At 38.8% G+C, this 14,658-nt stretch overlaps 1 protein-coding gene across 1 annotated transcript in view; it reads right to left on the bottom strand.

The window, feature by feature from the left end:
• Positions 1 to 14,658, bottom strand: part of LOC148019781 (wings apart-like protein 2) — a 62,551-nt gene that overhangs the window by 14,695 nt on the left and 33,198 nt on the right. Inside the window, exons 6-10 of the mRNA XM_087699944.1 lie at positions 2,297 to 2,390; positions 1,267 to 1,341; positions 1,090 to 1,146; positions 579 to 931; positions 79 to 341 (exon numbers count right to left, since the gene is read on the bottom strand). Of these exons, the coding sequence (XP_087556070.1) occupies positions 79 to 341; positions 579 to 931; positions 1,090 to 1,146; positions 1,267 to 1,341; positions 2,297 to 2,390 (842 nt within the window). The remainder of the gene's footprint in view (positions 1 to 78; positions 342 to 578; positions 932 to 1,089; positions 1,147 to 1,266; positions 1,342 to 2,296; positions 2,391 to 14,658) is intronic.

A 14,658-nucleotide genomic window follows, 5' to 3' on the forward strand; every position in this document is an offset into this window, starting at 1 on the left:
CTGCACAAACATGTTTTACACCATAAGCAATAGAAGAACATCTAACAAGCAAAATACTTTCACTTCAAGTCAACTAACCTGTTTCTCGTGTCTTTTTCGACAAGGTTCACTAATACACCAAGAACTATCACAAGAAGATCCAAATCAGGTTCAAGGGGATCTGTCAAGATCTCATCTTTAGGCCTTTCTTTAGCTTTCTTAGAGCTGATTCTTTGTTGCAAATGAGCAGATAAATATGAAGAATAGTGTTTTGTTATTAGTGATGCCATTACATCCAGGCCACCACAAGCAGCCACTTGACAACAACCAATGTCATTGTCATTTGTGAGATTCATGAGCACCTGCATATAGCTCAGATAAGAAATACAGTCAAAGCTGCACCTATCAAGACCTAGTAAGGAAGCATTTAATGACCATAGCAAAAAATAATTCACCACTTTCCCTGCATTTAGTTCAATTGTGTCATTTGATGTTATTGTTTTTGTGTTTATTTGTGTATATGATGAGAAGAAGAACACACTGCAACAAGTTAAATCCCCACACACTCTTCATGTATCTATCAACTCACGTGCACTCACTTTTACAGCTGACAAAAGGCAATCCTCCAATAAGGTCTTCTCATCAGTATTCACTGATCCAACCGAGCATTCTCTATCGCCAATCTCAAGGACCTCATTCCGACAATCATTAAGCTCTGGAAGGATTTGTTTGCAGTCTCTCTTCAGAATTAACTGCCCCTTTTGCTTCTTGGAAACATCCAGTATCATGCTCCTATTTTCATCACAACAATCTGACTCTTCAAAGTCAAAAGTGTTCCATTTATCTGAGTTTAACACATGCCCTGATGTTGTAACCTTCCTTTTCCGTTCATTAACTACTTCAGAATCCAAACTACTTGTGTATGTTGTCTGCAACCTTTCAACATGTCTGCCTGTAAAAGCAATTTGTTTACAGTAAGACTGCAATAAACATATCTAACGCTGCAAGTGACATGTTAACACCTTTTGTGATGTCTTTTCACAACATTAAGCACCTTGGAAAGCTTGCAAAGATCAACTTCATGTAAAAAATGTTTTCACATCCAATTACCTTTCAAGCTCAGAGAGGCCTTTCTTGTTTTTTCATTGGTAAGAGCATCCTTACTCCCTGTAACACCACGCCATAAATTTGTAACATACAAAAACTTAAACAAGCCAAGCAATACATCAAAATATTGAAAATTGAAGGCACGTAGTCTGTTCCACCAATATGCAATGAAAATCTTACTGGTATCATTCAACGAGATATTCTGAGCTTCTCCATCCAGATCATGATTCTGTTGTTTCAACGCCACGAGAAAGTCTGGAAGGTTTGACAATAATGGATTGATGTCTGAACTCATGATGCTGTTATTTGGAACAGCCACCCAACCATTAAAACAAGACATACTCACACACACCAGAACACATTGAAAGAGAATTTGTGCTGCCAAAAAAGAGCAGTGAAGAGAAGAGGAAAGGATAAAAGAAAGGGAAAAGGAAGCACTGCAAGAAAACCGCCATCCAGTTTTTGCATTCTGTGGGAGGCTAAGTAGTGAAAGAAAACCCAACCCTCAAGTTTCAATTCCATAGTCAAGTTAGAACATTATAATAACAGAAACATGTCAAGAACCTAGCAGATTTAGGGACTCATGCATGTATGTCATAGCAAAGTCAGTTAACCAAAGACAAAACATTAGTTAATCGCAGAAATGCCATCCAGAGCTTCTTGTCATGTCCTAGATCTAAAAGAATGTTTTCCATAACTGGTGGCTTCACATACAGGGTAGAAACAGATGCACCTACAGTGTAGAAAATTAGTTTCAAGAATTGGCTCATCTTAAAATAGATTGTGAGCACAATGTGAAAGAGGATAGCAAGTAGCAAATCCCTTAACTGAATCCTACATCTGCTAGCATCTAGAAAAAGGAATCATGACTAGAGGCCTCACTAACCAGATAACAGCACCAATAACAACTTCAATAAATGTGCAGTGAGTAGACACGGTCTTATTGGAGGCTGAGCAGTGAAAGAAATCTGGACTCAAGTCTCTCTATCAGTAGCCAAGTTAGAACTATCATGTACCTACGATGTATCAATATGCAGATAGAAGCTAATGTACCTATGGTGTAGCAAAACTAGTTTCAAGAACTGGCTCATCATTAGATAGATTGTGAGTACAATATGAAAGAAAATAACAAACTAGCAAATCCCTTGTCTAAATCCTACATCTGCAGAGGATCCAGAAAAAAGGAATTAGGACTAGAAGCTTCACTAACCAGATAATAACGCAATGGCACCAATGACAACTCCAATAAATGTATGTGGTGAGCACAGCTGATCTTTCAACAAGATCACGTCCAGTAGATGCTTCTGCAAGAATAAACAGGAAAAGTGAATCCTCACTAAACAGGTAACCACTGACAATTAAATGGAAATGGTCAGCAAGTGTATCTGACTACCTGATGAAAGCAACATAGCATGCAAAATAAGAAAGATCTTTTACAAGGAAAATCATACTCTCGGTTGAGATCTACACACCCTCAGGGAGATACCAAGTCACTTGGAATGAAAATGGGTGCACTTTTGTTCCCATTGTACTTGCTTGGACAGTAGGCAAGGAGGATGGAATAGCTTGGCTCTAATTCTGAAATTCTCAGACGTGAAAAAGAAAAGGGCTTTTCTATCCGAGTGAACGACCCCTAAAGGGAGGAGAATTTTACCTGGACGAAGACTTGAGACCCACACAAATGGCACATTGAAAAGAGGACATGCCACAAGTACTTGAGGCACAGAAAGAGGCAAAATGGGCCATGTATAGGGATGAGAAAGTGATCATCATAAAGCACCAATCTGCATGACGATGCACAGCCTATGAGGACCTTGAAATGACAATATGGAATTGCAATGAATCTCTTTGATTAGATGCAGGGCAATTTGAGGACACATTTAGAAGTAGAGAGATTGCAATATAAATCAAGACAGGAACCAACTACTACAGGTCCACAGTCAGATAGGAGTCAATTTATCACCTTAGAGATGGATGTACAGGCCCAATACATGTGGATCAAAGTTAGCACAAATAGACCAAGAGATATACATATATTGCAGTATGTTGTCTTCAACCACCGCACTCAATTTATGCCCAACAAGATGCATAGCCCTATATGCTACTATCTGGGGACATTAAGAGGTTTGCCAGTGTGGGTAACATACTCTTGTTCAGAGACTTTAATGCATTCATAGGGAAGACAGACAGCTTTCTACAACACCTGAAAGCCGATCTATTGTGAGGTTGCAGTTGAGGACATTGGAATGCAGAGATTAGCCTTGGATAAAGAATAAGTGATGAAGTATGGGACACATTTTCTTACCTTGGGAAGTACTCATGGACTTGTCATTTAAAGTTAGCCAGGGTTAAAGGTTCCTAAATGCAAAGTGGATTATTTTAATATTAACTTTGAGGGTTGTGGACAAATAAGAGTCGTATCATCCCCACCCCACTCTTGGCCGCCTACATATTTGAGATACCATTTTATATGAGACACTGCTAGTGCTTATCACAGGGTAGTCTACAAAAGAATATAGAACATGGGCCCACATAGTTCCCTAGATGAATTCACAAGAGTCCTAGCAAATACACAGCATACCTCTTTGGCATATGCTTCCCCCATAGCAAAGCTTCACAAGGCATGCCTCCATGCCTATGATCCCTCAAAACAGCTTAATTACAACAAGAGATTTCTGAGGCAAAGATTCACCCACTATTCTTTGAACAAGACAACAATCAGGCTTGGAGGATGTCTCAAGGGAGAGGTCTGCCCACCCCTAATCACAACACCTGAGGCATGGCAAGACTATGCTAGGACCTTACACGATGTACCAAGACAAACATATGTATCATAAATTGACATTTAGGCCAGCAAATAGCTCCTGTTTCAGACTTGGATGGTCATGGATGCCATTGATAGACTGCAAACAAGAACACAATACCATGATGACTAGTACCTGAGCAATTTGCCCGTGATAGATTAGCCACTCTTGGTACACATGCTTCACAAGGCCTTGTGTGAGGGTCTTGCAGAAAATTAGACAGCATTCTATTGTGCCACCACCCCATGATTCTCATAATTACTTGACCATTATGATTGGCCATTGTCTAGCCAAAATTTATGGTTGTCATTGACAATGACCATGGTAGTATATTGATCTTCCATAAAAAGAAAGTTTCAAACCAACTTCATACTTCGATCCACCAAAGATGCATAAGTTCAACAGAGAGGTTGGTAGTATGGATCTTATAAATGTAAAAGTGTGTGCCATAACACCTCCAATCAACTCCTCACTACCAAACATACTACATGTATGTAGGGTGAGGATCAATTAGCCTCTCTAAGATGTTCATCATTTCCTTGCAAAAGCTTAGTTTCAAGAGTGGAAAGCTATCATGTATACTAAGAAATTGAACAAAGATAGCAACATAGAACAACACTGCAAGTTGGTTTTCAAGGGAGGGTACATTGCATCGGATCACATACTCACACTTAAGGCTATCATAGAGGAAGGACGTGCACTTGGGAGAAGGATTTATTGTTCTTTTGTAGTCTTCTACAAAGCGTTTAGCATTGTGTCACTAGCCAAGCCTATGAGAAGTCTTACATCCTTGGACATCTAGATGAGCACCAGCAACATCGGTCAGAGCCTTGGGTCAAAATGTGACCGACCCACTAGGGACACTTTAGGTTAGGGCAGCCAAGTCCTATTTAAAGGACTCAAGGTCCATTTAGGCACTCATTGTGTGATCACCACCCTTGGACTTTATGACCGATAGCCTATACATCCATACACCAGGACGTTGTGAGTTGGTGGTACGGGACATGAGCTCTTGGGATGCAATCTAAAGCAAGAAAAAGCACATCAGTCCGTCTGTTGTTTGGATTAGTAAGCTCAATAAATGTTTCCAAAAATCAACATAGTTGGTTATCACTACACGAAGGTTGCAAATCATAGGTCCAAAATAAACCTTATAAGGATCATACAGATGCTAGGGATAATGCTACAATTGCTGCCATATATCAAGATGACCTATGTATTGCATTTGAAAGCCATAAGCTCACCAATGCCCAAACAGATCACACCACTCGAGAGAGATTTTGTGCAATCATCCATGCACTTAAATATTGGCATCATTATTTGTACAACGCTCAATTCACTATTTGGACCAACCACCATTCGCTAAAACTCCTTTGTACTCAACCCAGTCTACATGGCCTTATGCTTATACATGAATTTGACTTTGAGAATCTTACACAGTAAGGGTGCAACCAATAAGATTGCCGATATGACTAGTTGAATCTTGAAAGTCAATGCTTTGTCATTTTTCTAAAATCCCACTTGATTTCTATCTTTATTTGAAGGGGTGTTGCTAAATTGATCCTCTCTTTGGTAGGATCTAGCAATTAGTCCAAGATAGATCCTAGTAGCCAAGAAGATTTGGTGGTTTGAACACCCGAAACTTGCTAGTAATATAAAGATGGTAGAAATGTATTCCAATTAAAAGTTGAATACTTTTTAAACACTACAAAGTGTGTGTGCCCCCGATCATGATAAGAACATACGCAAGGAAGTTTTGAGTGTCATGATGCACCAAGGGTGGGACACCATGGTATACCTCGGACTTAGGTCTTGGTTAGCCGATTATTGGCCGCACATAAAGAGTTTGGTTGTGTATTATGTGCGTAAGTGTCTGCAACATTGGCTTAATAAAGCTGAATAGCACAAATGTAAGCCATCTCATGGGCTTCGCATTGATGCCCCTTCATCGATGTTTTGGGCTTCTTAAGCTTTTAAGCTATTGTTAAAACAATTGTGGCCCCTACTATGCTAGGACCCTAGGTAACAATAGGGGTATGGTTGCAAATGATAGATAAGCCGTTTTAGGATTAGATTTTACTATAAAAAGACACTTAATGCATCCCTAGGCTTTAGCATGTAAGTATGGTATTATTCATTGTGGTTGTAACCAGCCTTCCTTCTCACAAAGGGTGGTAATGACCTGATTAATTGATAATTACAGCAAGCATAAAATTCGCATAAGCCAAAAATGCAAATGTTACCACTTAATCTTAGATAATAGACAGCTTGTTGGCCCGAAATCTAGCACCCCGGCTCTCTCATCTTGCACAAGGCTAGAATGACCCTCTCTCTCTCTCTCTCTTTGTTTCGTAATGGGTAATTTATATTATATCAAATCATAGAAGGTGTACAAAAGTCAAACAACATGAAAGATACAAAAAGTCACAACAAAGAAGCAAAAGATATTGCATACAGCAAGGAGTTAAATCTTTCCTAGGGAGAAGATCAACATGCTGCACAAGATCTAATTGCCAGTGTAGAGGACCCTTGAGTTTGACTATGTGTCCCCAGACACCCACGACAAACTCAAAGACAAAAGCATTCCGGGTGGTCCAATTATGCCAACAGCCCAAAATCTGAAAAAATGGAACAAGACCTTCATGTGTGGCTACACCGGGCTGGGATAATTGGCCTTGGAAAAAACCCAATCAAAAGGACACAACAATAGACCAACGAGCACTTGCCAAATATTTATCAGAAGAGCCCAAATTTTGCTAGCAAAAGGATAGGATATAAATCTATGATGCAAAGATTCCACACTGGTTGTACAAAAAAGGTCATTGCCATTTGAAATTTGCCGCTTAAAAAGGGCCGAAGCAAGGGGAAGCCCACGAATAATCACTCTCCAAAGAAAGACCTTGCATTTGAATAGGGCCTTGTCCAACCATCCTTCCATCACTCTCATTTTCCACCAACCCTTGGATTTTTGCATGCCACAAATTGCATTGGCTTTAGTAACTAGCCAATGCTTGTCCTTAATCAAGAGATAATACATCTAGTTAGTTAAAGCCCTTTGAAGACAAAGACAACTACCAAGATCCCAATCTTGACAAGGGCAATCCAAGTCGAGTGCTAAGAAAGGTGTTGGCCTAGACGTAGAGCAATTGTGTGATTAATTTAATGGAAAATGAATGAGAATGAAAGAATTAATTAATGCACAATGATACTCGATCAAGAATGAGAAGCGGTGTATTAATAAGTGTGAGAGAGTACAGCGCTCAAGGTGATCATTTTGAATAATGCCACACTTAACGTGCTAATGAGGCGCAAAGTGTCTTTTTATAAATAAAAATGAAACCCTAACGGCTTAACTATAGAAAAACCTAAAATAAACCCTAACTCTAGTGTCACTTAGTGCCTAGGACACTAAGGGCAACAGTTAAATTTAATGAAAGTTTAAAGACCTAGAAAGCCCAAATCATGGATCAAAGGGCATCATCACGCAACCCATGGGATGGTCTACAAACTCCCCTCCATGAAATGGGCAAACCCATCTAGGAAAAATGAAAAAGTCCTAGAAAATAAAAAGAAATAGAAGGTCATAGTTACAAAAGTTCATCCAAGTGGATATAGCAAACTATAAGAGTAAAAAGTATGACAGATCGTGGAACAAATGGAATCAAGTCCAAGGCTTGTTGAAAAGCCTCTAACTTTGGTCAAGAAACAACCTTAATGAAAAGATTTGCTAAGTTGTCTTCAACGGGTGCGTAAGACAGCTCTATTTCTCCGACTAACATCCGCTCACGAACATAATGGTAATGAACTTCTCTATGTTGTGTGCGAACATATGAAATATTGGGTCCTACGCAATGGTCAAAGCACTCTAGCTATCACTATCTACAAGTAACTTGCAAAGCCAAACACACCTATTGTGGCTGGAATGCTGCTCTATACTTAGCTTCACAACTCGAAGTAGCAACTGTAGATTATTTCTTGTTGAACCAAGAAACAAGAGATATACCCGAGAAAAAGCAATTGCCACTATAAGAGAGACAAGAATCCAAATATCCAGCCTAATCACTGTTAGAATATCCATCCAAAGAGAGTGAAGAATCAACCTTGTAGAAAGACCAAGATCATGGGTGCCTTTGAGATTCTAAAAGACTTACTTCACTACCTGTCAATGAAGTATTGAAGGGTTGTGCATAAATTTGCTCAACTAGGAGACAGCAAACTGAAGATTAAGCCTCGTGTAATATAGATAAATCAAGCATCCAACAACCTGTTGATATAAAGTAGCATCAAAGGATTTGCTACCATCATCAGAAGTGATTCTCAAACCAGGCTCCAAGGGACTAGACACGGGCGTGCAATCCTCAAACTAAAAGCACTAAAAAAGATATCCAATATACTCAGATTTTGTCATAATCAAGATGACCGTGAAACGCTTCACCCCCAAAACGTTTCACCCTTGAAACGTTTTACCTTTGGACAAGTCCCAAGTGAAACGCGAAGTGAAATGGTTGAATATTATATATGAGATAGTTTTCTTTATAAATAATCAATTGCAACTTACATATTTATACGAGGCAAATACTTTCCTGTCGACAAATGATGCATATCCTATATGCAGAGTGTCTAAAACTCTAAAAAGAGCAAGAAAAAAAGAACTTTTTTCCAATTTAAAAATGTGGTTTCAGTCAGTCGTTTCACTCAGGGTTTTTCGCATTTCACTGAAACGTTTCAAGTGTTTCCCGTTTCAGTGCCAACGAGACGCATTTCGCAGTTGCTATGAACTCATAATGATACCCCCCTCAATGATAGCAAATTGAATGCCCAAATAATAGTGATGTAGACTAAGATTTGTCATGGCAAACGTTTGTTGTGAATCAACCTTAAATGCTAGAATTTTACCAACATTGGTCCCAGTGACAAGCATGTCATCAACATAAAGTAGAAGAATAATGAAATCAAATCCTTGATGTTGAATGTAAAGAGTAGCCTCAATAGGGGTATTCTAAAATCCAAGATACAATAAATGTATAGCAACCAAAAACACCACAAATGTTTAGAAATGAAACGTCAAAAACGTGTTTCGTAAGTTTCTTTCAAGAGGGGGTAAAATAAGAAACGCGAGTTTTTTTACATAGGGATTTTTAATAGTTTTGACTAGGGAAAGAGGTTCTAAATCTCTATGGAACTCTCTCTTAAACAAAGAATGGCCAATTGAGCTTAAGTGATAATAGAGTCAATTGAGAATAATACATTACATATTCATGATCCATTATTGACTTGTCACTTATGTCAAAGTTAGTCTTTGGACAAGCTATCCTATGATTTAAAACTCAAACATTATGATTCATACATATCATACAAAGAAAATTGAAAATAACATGTAAATAGCCTATCTACAATATGGACCGAGTCAAGTTGCAACATCATGATTCTCATTTCCAAACAAATCGAGAATAAATCATAATATATCATAAATAACTCATAAATGAGACTAAAGTCATATAATATTCAACTCTCAAGACAAGAATAGATACTAGATTGACAAAGTCCAATAACTAAACAAAATCACAAAAAAATCAATCTCGTCCAAAATCTTGAGCCCTCACAAGTCATTACACATCATCGTCATCATGTTTAGCATTGCTCAATAGTTTTTGTCAAAAAAACCATGTTTTGGGTTCCAACTCACCCAAAAAAGAAAAAAACGCCCACATTTTTTACTCTCAGAAGCGTTTCGTAAGTTTCAAATTCATAGAAACGCGTTTCTTAGCTGCTATGAAAACAAAAGATTATAGGGTTTTTTAAAATTTTCCAACTCTATTTTCAAGTAATTTATAGACACATTCAATTCTAAGAAGTATAAGACTCCTTCTACGTCATTTTCCTACCATCCCAAGTTTATACTTCTAATTATCATAAAATTCATGTGAAATTTTTGTAAAATCAATTAAGAAAATTCCAAAAATTCTGAAATTTTTTCTAAAGATTTAAAAATATCATTTAACTATTATATCTAACGTGATGATTATCGTTTGGCTATCCATTGTTATTGGGAGGTATGGCTGCAATCTCTGTTGATTAATTTTTAATCAAATGCTAAGCAAAGCAATTAAAATTTATATTCTCGTAACATATAGCAATGAGAGGCATTTGGATTAGTGGAGGAGATTGAAGGAATCTCAATGTACTCCAACAAATTGTAATATATGCTAAACAAACGCAGCAAAAGAGCACCAATTTTGAGGCCGATAGGATATTCAATGTCCAAGAATTGATCATTACCATTTCAATTTTAGTTTATGTGAATTTAGTACATGTTGTAATTAGTCTTTAATTGGGCTGTTACCACCCTTTCCCTTGAGGAAGGTTTGATTTCATGTTCCATTAACAAGATACTATCAACTCGCTTGGATTGGTGGGCCCATGGCACCTGATTGGAAGTCAAAGGCGTTGCTTAAGTGCTGAAATTGTTTTCAGCTAAGCATTACGATAAGAAATATCTTCATATAGTGAGAAGGGATCGAGTAGTGATGATGTCTCTCATTCTGAAAATTCACAAATGAAAGGGGAAATGCATTGACTAATCTTGGACAAGGCTCTTAGAACCAGCCTTCCTCTTTGGATAGGGTGATAAAAACTAATCAGGCAATAACTCATTAAGTTTTAGGATGCAAATATGTCTAAACAATATTACAATGTCCTAAAACCAAACTAGTGTCAAAGACTGAATAATTAAATTAAAAAGTAGAGAAAAGCTGGCAAACAAAAAAGAAAAACCAAAACGTAGTTTTTCTCCTACAAAGTTACATAATAAAGACGGCTGTCTGAGAAGATTCATCGCCAGCAAAAGTAAATCATCATGTAAAGAAGCTCACACAAGTGCTCTACTATTGTTAATGAAATTCCAAAGCTAGGCAACACTAATACTACCCTAGGCAAAGCTAACCAAGTCTCAAGAATCATGATGCCATGAAGAAACTTGATTGATTTGATGGTTTTAAGTACATTCACTACAGCTTTTTGAGCTAAGACACACTCTCCTTTCTTTGCTTATGGGATACAATACGTTGCATGTGTCTTTAGCACCTTCTAACACCATAGATCCTAATACACCCCCTTGGTATTAGCTTACCCTCTAGATGATTGCATCAAGGATGCAAATGTTGAGCTAAAATCCCATTAGCATGACTTAAACATCCCCAAAACACGCTTAATTAATAAGGAAATCTTATTATTTCAAAAAGGAACAAGATCATAGAGTTACTATGTCCCACATGCAAAACACTTATTTGGGTGCCCCAAACTTTCTATAAGTAGGCATGCAGCCCACCACTCTCCCTCAATCTCATTTTTGCAAGTTCCAAGAGTTATATCTCTGCTGCAACCACACCCCATTCACGGAGAACATCGTGGTCACAGCTTCCAATTGCTGTCTCCTACCATCTAGCGCCTAATTCCAACCTTTGTTTCCATCTGTGAGCTATTGCATGCATCCTAGAGCTATCACCTGGTATCTTGGAGTTGTCACCTCCTATCAAAACCTTGCATTTGTTCCTAACATCATCAATTGGACTTATCGCCATTTGTCAGACATTGTCGCTATCATCCAGAATTTACATCTCCTAAGTATCTCTCTCCTCCAATTGTCACCTACACTTCTTGCACGATCATCTACTGCTTTCAACTGTCGCCCGAATTTTCTCTCTCCTCAAGTACCTACACTTCTGGTCTTTCTCTCTCCTCACTACCTATTTACATCAAATCCAACTGTTTTGGCTGCGTTTGCTGTTGTTCTATACACGAAAGCTACCTTGCTACGTTTCAAGATCCGTTTGGAGTTTGACACACTCTCCAACTCATAGTCTCTACCTTGATCCCAAAGATACAAAAATTCAAGGTTCAATATTCATTACACAGTGTGTTTGCTGCATGAGCATTGTATATTTAATAGTCATTCACTTTATTATTCCTTGTATTCACTGTCTCTGAGTTGCCCTAACCCTAATTGTGTTCTATTTTTATCAATTTGTGCTTTGTCGTATGATTGGTTTTGTTTTTTCTACGTTTAGAGCATTTTTTCACATGGTATCAAAGTTAGGTACTCTCTGAGAAACCTTGGCCTTTGATCGGAAAACTCATCCGCAATCAACCAGATCAAGCTTCAATATGAGTAACAAATCCCCTCTCTCAACCTCTAATCACACAGTTAGATGATTGAGATTCCTCCACGTAGATGTAGATACAATCCTCCAAACAACTACTTAAGCATCAAAAGTCGCAATGTCTCCCGCACTCTCAATGAAACAAAGCCACCTCATATATATGTAACAAGGTAGACCAAGCCTAAAGACCTTGGCAAGCTAACTGCAACCCTTCTTGCAATGCAAAGATCATTATTTGATGAAACAACAGAAGGGTCAGATAACTTCGAACACATTTACATCACTGCTCCAATCTCCATGGCAAAACATGAACAAAAATTATCAAGAGTGGGCCTCCCAACTTGCTACTGCCCAATCTAACATGGGTGGAGAACCATCAATAGTAGATTTTTTTGAACCTAAGGCTTGATTCTCAAAGTTCGGGGAGTTAGCCCCTATCCTTGAGTGGCACCTTTTGAAGGATGAGTGGATATGGTTATGTCATGATGTGGCACTTGGATTGAGCTATGTTTCATTTACTTGGGCTTTGGTCAGTTGCTTTGGGCTTTCGTACTTATTAACTTACAGGTATTGAAGCTTCATTGGACACTTATGCTCTTGGATGTATTTGTTATGTGGTTGGGCTTCCTAGGTACTTTGATGTATATGTCTTGCGCTTTGTTTGCTCACTTTGCATTCTACATTTGCCTCCAATAGGAGACACTTGTACTTACGTCGCAAAGCTTGGATCCTTCAAAAAGTAGGACTCTTGGTTCATGTACATGCTCTCTTGTATACTACTAGATGCAATTGCCTCCGCTTGTGGGCAAACTTGATTTCATATGCTTTGGACATCAATACTTTCCTCTATTAGCATTTTGTACTTGATGTATACATGCATATTGGTCATGTATTGAGCATCATTGCTCTTTTCTCAATTAGTCGTTTGGCCAATTTTTGGAGTTGCTCTTAAGATCTTCTACATGCATGATGGGCTCAATAGGAGGTCGAAGGTAAACTTGAGTTATCTTTTTTAGATTCGATGCACAAAACTAATGATCTCATACGACTTTCGTAATATCCACTACGGACTCACCATCCACAAGTGGAACCTAGCTCAAATTACACACCACTTCCACAATACCTCTTTTCTTCAATGCCAAGTATAAACCCCCTTATATCAAATTCTATGCTAACTGATTCTATATTTTTTGTTGAATCAAGGGATACTCTCATTAAGAAGGGACTCTTTAAAATAACCTTTGGTTTCTAAGTAATGAGGAAGACGTGTTTTTCTTTATGAACTCAAAACTAGATAAGAGGTTAAAAGAAAACTTGTAAGTATTCCTTCCCTTCCTTTTCCTTCAAATGATTTTGTTTCTCATAGTCAATTTGGAGTGGATGCATCTTCTTCAAATGCATTTAAAGGACAAAAGGAAAGAATCATGTTCCCCACAACAACATCTATCACTAATCCATTTCGGCTCCCACCCATCCCTCCCTCATCTTTCACAACACCTTTCTTTCCACTTTCATTAAGTGTACCATCTTTACCACCGCACACCACACCAGGGGATTCTGCACATTTAGGTATAACCGTTAAGACCTCTACATACTCATTTCCGAGTAGCGTACCAGTGATAAAGGCTCGACCGTTGAGAAACCCTTCACCTGCAGTTTGCGTTTTTGTGTTTCTGTGTTTTGCGTTTAGGGTTTGCAGCCCCAAAAAGAGGCGCCATCTTAGACTGACTATGCCTATTTATAGGCCACTCTCTCATTCGTTCCTTACGGCTGATTCATTCAGTCCGTCACCCCTTCTCTCCAACCTCTCCACTATCCTCACACACCTTCAAGAGGACATTGCGGTTCGTGGTTCGTGGTTGTCTTCATCATCTTCCTTGTGCTACGGCACCCTTGTTCCCTTATATCACATTCACTCCATGATTCAGAACTTCATCATTCCATTCATCAGAGTTTCTTCTCTCTTCTCTTCTCTTCTCCATGTTTGCCGAGTTCACTCTGTGTTCCTCCCTGCAAACCCTACTGTCTCGCTGGTACGTCAACCTTTGACATGGTATCAGAGCTGGATCTGCTCACCTAGCAATGAAGATCCTCCATTCCAGTAAAGACAAAGATCAGTGGCAGGTTCGGCATCCACTTCTCTTCTTCTTCCGCTGCACTCCATGATTCAGAACTTCATCCTTCCATTCATCAGAGTTTCTTCTCTCTTCTCTTCTCTTCTCCATGTTTGCCGAGTTCACTCTGTGTTCCTCCCCGCAAACCCTACTGTCTCGCTGCTACGTCATCTTTTGACATGGTATCAGAGTTGGATCTGCTCACCTAGCAATGAAGATCCTCCATTCCAGTAAAGACAAATATCGGTGGCAGGTTCGGCATCCACTTCTCTTCTTCTTCCGCTGCATCAACATCTCGTTTTTGTAGATTTCAAGTGTTTCACATTGCTACCCACACCTCGTTCGCGGAGAACATCTCAGCTGAAGCTATCCATTGCTGTCTCCATCAGTTGGCACTTGATTTCCAGCCCTCTTCACGCAATTTGGAGTTGATTCCAGCTAGGCAACTGTTGTTCCTGTGCAGACCTGCTGTTGTACAGCAGTCTGCCACATCAT

Source organism: Lygodium microphyllum, chromosome 19 (genome assembly GCF_053477565.2).
Source record: "Lygodium microphyllum isolate KBCC chromosome 19, Lygodium_microphyllum_v1.1.10, whole genome shotgun sequence".
Lineage (NCBI taxonomy): Eukaryota > Viridiplantae > Streptophyta > Polypodiopsida > Schizaeales > Lygodiaceae > Lygodium > Lygodium microphyllum.